This window comes from Frankliniella occidentalis, unplaced genomic scaffold (genome assembly GCF_000697945.3).
Source record: "Frankliniella occidentalis isolate FOCC.00 unplaced genomic scaffold, Focc_3.1 Scaffold32, whole genome shotgun sequence".
NCBI lineage: Eukaryota > Metazoa > Arthropoda > Insecta > Thysanoptera > Thripidae > Frankliniella > Frankliniella occidentalis.
Window position 1 is genome coordinate 1,174,347 of NW_026267162.1, and position 5,542 is coordinate 1,179,888.

A 5,542-nucleotide genomic window follows, 5' to 3' on the forward strand; every position below is an offset into this window, starting at 1 on the left:
TGAGTGAGTGAGTGAGTGAGTGAGTGAGTGAGTGAGTGAGTGAGTGTGTGAGTGAGTGAGTGAGTGAGTGAGTGAGTGAGTGAGTGAGTGAGTGATAGATCGACCCGAGTGATCGAGCGAGTGATGTGATCGAGTGAGTGATCGAGTGAGGGAGGAAGGGAGGAGGGAGTGTATCCGTGTGTGTTGTGTGCGATAGCTGCCTCTGCTTGCTTGCCTGGCTTCCCATCTGCTTCCTGTACGAGTGTGTGTGTGTGCTTTCAGCAGGCAGGGAAGGCCCCCCTTTTGTTTTGGGGGGCGGCAGGCGCCGCCGCTCCCTCTGGATGAGCGGGATCACTTCAGCATCCCCTCACCACGCCACGCTACGCCGCGCAGGCTTCGCTTTTGTTTCCGGATCCGCAGCCGACACCGCCGGATGCCCGGCCCGGCTCGGCCCACCGCTGCGGGGCGCGAGGTTAGTTCTTCACACCGAGGTGTTGGCGGCCGGTAGCACTTCCGGTCGGCCAGGCCGGGTGTTTTGAGCTGCTGGCTTTGGTGGTGGTGTGTGAAGTGCGGGCGCGGTACAGTCCGCCGGGGTGCGGACCCCTCGGGGCGCCCTCCCGGGGCCCGGGTGCAAATCAGGGAGTGCGGGTAAGCTCGCGGCAGCCCGGCCCGGGCCTGACCCGGGGGGTCAGCTGACGTGGGCGTCGCTCCTCTCCTTATAGGTCACTCTACTGTAACGGCGCCGTTTGCTCTCTCCGCAGCCAACCTGATCGCGCTGGCCGCGGGCTGCGTGCTGTGCTGGACGTCGCCGTCGCTGCCCAAGTTCATGCCGGACAACTCGACGGCGCCGCCGGTCGAGATCGCCAACGTGACGTTCATGAGGGGCAGCGGCGTCAACGCCACCCTCGTGCCCTTCGCGCACCCCGTGCGGGAGACGACCTTCTCGCTGCTGCCGTCCGAGGCCGCGTGGGTGGGCAGCCTGACCCCGCTGGGCGCCGCCATCGGCCCCATCCCGGCCGGCATCCTGGCCGACAAGCTGGGCCGCAAGCCCACCCTGCTCGGCGACTCGGTGCTGCTGCTGCTCTCCTGGGTGCTGATCGCCGCGGCCGGCTCGGCCTCCTGGCTGTACGCCGCGCGCTTCATCGCCGGCGTCGCCACGGGCTGCATCTTCACCGTCCTGCCCATGTACATCGGAGAGATCGCTACCGTGAGTCTCTAGGCCCTCCTCCCTCGCCGGCCGGCGGCGCCCGACTTGGCCCCCGCTCACAACCTCCACCTGCTCTCTGCACACAGGACAGCGTGCGCTCCACGCTGGGGTCGCTGATGCAGCTCTCGCTGACGGTGGGCTTCATGGTGCCGTTCGCCATCGGCCCCTACGTGTCGCCCATGTGGCTGGCCATCGGCAGCGGCCTGGTGCCGGTCCTCTTCGCCGCAGCCTTCTTCGCCATGCCCGAGTCTCCGTACGTGCTGCTGGCGCGCGGCGACACCCTGGAGGCCTCCGACGCGCTGCAGTGGCTGCGCGGCCAAGACCGCAAGGGCATCATCGGCGAGATGCGCAAGCTGGAGGCGAGTACCCCGAGTACCCCACCGGGCGCCCGGAGTCCTGGACTCGTTTCTCATACTCGTTGTTTGTTCTGTTCTCCAAACAGGAGGAGACGCAGGAGGCGCTGGCCAAGAAGAAACCCCTGGTCCAGTCTTTCTTCCAGATCTTTGCCACCCGCGGCAACATCAAGGCCTTTTACTTTGGCTGCGGACTCCTGTTCTTCCAGCAGTTCTCCGGCATCAACGCCGTCCTCTTCTACGCCCAGGACATCTTCAAGAAGACGGGCTCCAGCCTGGCCCCTGAGATCTGCACCATCATCATCGGCTTGGTGCAGATTGCGGCCTCGGCCGGCACCCTGGCGCTGACGGCGCGTTTCAGCATGAAAGCCCTCCTCATCTTCTCTGGATTCGGCATGGCCGCGGCACACGTAAGTCTCTTCTCTTAAAAATTGCAGTTTCGGCAAAGAAGAAAAATCCTTAAACCTTTCTTGTCTCTTTCCAGGCTGCTCTCGGATACTTCTTCCATTTACTCGGAACGGGTCAGGATATATCCGCCGTAGGAGCACTTCCCGTCGGCTCCCTTGTGTTCTACATCATCGTGTATTGCTTCGGTAGGGTCTTTGCGACCACAAATTTATCGCATTTTGTGGCCAAAGCTCGTGCATTGCTAACCGCCACACCCGCTCGCTCGCTTGTTTCAGGCTTTGGCCCACTGCCCTGGGCCGTCATGGGCGAAGTGTTCGCCCCGGACGTCAAGGCCATCTCGTCCTCGGTCTGCGCGTCCTTCTGCTGGCTGCTCGGCTTCCTCATCACCCTCTTCTTCGCGCAGGTCGAGCACGCCATTGGGGGTGACATGACCTTCTGGGCTCTGGCCGCATTCTGCGTGCTAGCCTCTCTCTTCACCTTCCTATTGCCTAACACACGAGGGAAGTCGCTGCAGGAGATCCAGGACATGCTTAACGGACGCTGAGCAGCAGAAAAAAAAAAGACTCACTGCTTATTTAATCGCAGGAGGAGATAATGTGCGCATACGTAAATATTTTCATATTTCTTTAAAACTTAAGGGGTATTTGCCTCTCTTAGCCCTGTGAAATAGTCCTATACATGATATGGCAATTTTTGTATCATTCTCATCTGTCCGTTAAAAGCTGAGTTTTTGCTGTCGAGAAATTGTCTGTGATAGATTTATGACAGGCTATTGTTCTTTTTACACTGTTACACACTTTTAAATGTGTAGATTGCCCTTATATTAATGTATTATAATGTATGTATGATGTACCTATGTAAGTGAATGTATGCTATGTATGTTTCTGTGATTGATTTTTATGTGCTCAATTTGCACAAAAATGCTTTGTGCTTTAGGGACCAAATTGACTAGCATTGTAAGAGATATATAATGGTAAGAACTCTTCCAGTGTGATCCTAGTCATCTATCTCATTGTCACAATATTATGGTACTGATTTCATTCCACAGTGGTCACAACCACTCGTCATTTAAATGACAACATGCAGTATTGGCTTTAGCGGATAGCTTGGTATCTTAGTGTAATCGCGGTTGAGATCAAAAAGCAGCGGGTCACAGCGCACCCAACCTAGGGTTCTCATTCCAGTATTACTGTCAGCCAATCTAAAAGAAGCATCGTCCTTTCTTACCCTTTGACATAAATTTTGACCAGTGTTGATGATTCCTTCTTACAACATGGCAGTATCCTTTCCGCAGCAAGGACTTCAGTCAATTACAAGACTTGATGGTGTGATTATCTTACTAGATTTTATTTATTGTTCCATTAGCTCAGCTAATTGAATGTGGTTCAATGAAATCTTTTGGGGTAAATTATGACACAAACTTTTTGGTGGGCTTCATATTATTCTATTGGAACTGGTGTGAAATGTATCCATAAACAGGCATTTAATTTATCAAGCTGTTGGTGAGTAGATTGTAAGTGTGATGTCAGTAAAAATAAACTGAAAATGATAACCCTTTTCTTCTTTACAGACATAAATTCGATGCAATTAAAATTAAATATTACAAAAAATAGTTAGAATTTTGGCGTATGATACTGCGCCTGCTTACTATGACTCCTATGTGTGGTTTACTCCTTTAAACCCCTGTAGACTTGGCGGGCATAGCCGCATGACTCCCCACCCACTGAGCGCCGGAAGGCTAGGCAACCCAATTGACTTCCGAACCCAGCCGTCTGCCCCAGCGCGGACTGCAGGCGCTGCAGACCTTGCGCCGCCTCTCCCCCTCCCCCACTAACCGCGCGCTTGCCGATGTCGCTGCAGCTGAATGCCTTGCGCAGGTCGTTTCAAATCAGGTAGAAGCCAGTGCTCGTTTAGCGGCTCGCGTGGTTAGAACCATATTTCATAGCGGGGGCAACTAGGTACTGAGGGGAGCATGCAGGTCTTTTGTTTTACTGTTGTTTTACCGCCACTAACCACAGTGGTAACTCGTCATATTAGTATGCCAAGTGGTCGGTCGGTAACGTCATTTGGCTCGCGGGTGCAGACCAGACCGCAGTGGCGAAAAAAGAGGAGGGAGAGGGGCGGGGTGTTGTGTCGCTGGCGGGTCAGCAGCGCCACAACCTCCTCCCGGGGCCCGGGGGGGAAGTCCGACAAACAGCAAAGAGGAACCGGGGGGAGTTATTAGTTCTCTTCAGAATGAAAGCAAGGAATGTCGGGATGGATGGGGGGCCACAGGGGTCGCGGCCGGGCGCATGCGAGGCGCGTGCCTGGGGAAGCGAGATGAGGGAGGGAGGGAGAGGGGGGGCGGTTACATTTTTGCACCCGGGTGTTGAAGAAATAGGCTACTCAGAACGTTAATGAGCATCGAGAGAAATATCGATGGTCATATTTTTGTCTTTTGTTTTGTGACGTTGTCAAAGCTTTTCTGCGGAGGCAGGCGAGCGAGCGTCTCTGAGCGAGAGCTAATTTTGTAGAGTTCAGTCTACGGCGCAAATGCGTGTCTAGTCTTCCCAGCGAAAGAATAGTGAAGTGCAGATGGCGGATTCTGTGGCTCTCTTCCCCCACTACTCAGTTTCTTGTGTACTGATTGGTGAGAACTGAGTAGTGGGGGAAAAGAGCCACGGAATCCGCCATCCGCACTTCACTATTCTTTCGCTGGGAAGACTATCGATGTCAAGTCAAGAATAAGTGCCATTTCCTGGCCAGTGCGTGGCCTCTCGGATCAAACTGGCGACAGGCGACAACGCCACAGACTGGCTGACACCCCCACCGCCCCCCGCTTCCGCTAGCCAGCCACCGCGGTGCACCACCGAACTACCAGTCGGACAGTCGGACGCGGGAAGCCAGTGTTTACACCTTGTGATGTTGTGTTTGTTGATATCGTTGAACGGATTACGTGTCCAAGTAGTTGTGGCAAGAAACCCTCTGGGCGAATCATTCCTTCTCATCTCCTACATTCTCTGGATTAGTGCTGAGGTAAGTTTTTTTCCATCGCCGTTCGTTCTGTTGTGATTGGTGTGTTCGTTTGGCCAGGAGGGCTGGCCTTTCTGGTAATTGTTTTTATTACGCTCAACATCAGAGTGCCAGTAAAACAAACTGCGTATCTTTAACTCATACATCTCAAATTCTTGTCTCAACTATGTAAACAACACTAAGTCTCCAGGCCAGCGGTACAACATAACCTATAGCGGCCTCCCGCTGTGGGCGCGGCGCGGGGCGCGCGAGGCGGACGAAAAATAACATAACCAATGCTCTGCTCTAACTATATCGGACGAAAGCGTTTTAATTTTATCCCGGCGACTTGGCAAGCTGGCGTTGTTAACGGAGAAAGCATTTTGCGAAAATCAATCAACCTCCGCAGGATGACGCGACGTATTTTTGGGGGGTTTGAGCCGTTTGAGCGAGCCTTGCAAGTCCGCGTAGAATTATTATTATCGGCCGGAACATGTTGTCTATCTTTGTACATCGTTTTCTTTTCCGTCCATGGACGGCAATGCTTCTGCTTCCTCGTTGTCGCCTAACGTATTTAACACCCTTGTGGAAAGAAAGGGGCGGG

General features: G+C 54.1%; 2 protein-coding genes across 3 annotated transcripts in view; both read left to right on the forward strand.

The window, feature by feature from the left end:
• Nucleotides 1-740: 740 nt before the first annotated feature.
• LOC113204866 (facilitated trehalose transporter Tret1) lies at nt 741-3,499 on the forward strand (the record flags this gene model as incomplete). Its single annotated transcript, XM_052265872.1, is given in 5 exon segments — nt 741-1,186; nt 1,273-1,545; nt 1,629-1,949; nt 2,024-2,132; nt 2,223-3,499. Coding segments are annotated over 5 exon segments (1,418 nt in total), but the record flags the coding sequence as incomplete, so codon positions are not given.
• Nucleotides 3,500-4,624: 1,125 nt separating this feature from the next.
• The window catches only part of LOC113210479 (zinc finger protein 135), a 177,425-nt gene continuing 176,507 nt past the window's right edge, over nt 4,625-5,542 (forward strand). Inside the window, exon 1 of one of the 2 annotated variants that reach the window (XM_026420230.2) lies at nt 4,625-4,962. Coding sequence is in view for 1 of the 2 variants with exons in the window: in XM_052265873.1 (XP_052121833.1) it covers nt 4,849-4,962 (114 nt within the window). In the remaining variant the exon portion in view is untranslated. The remainder of the gene's footprint in view (nt 4,963-5,542) is intronic. The other variant, XM_052265873.1, reaches the window with a different exon arrangement.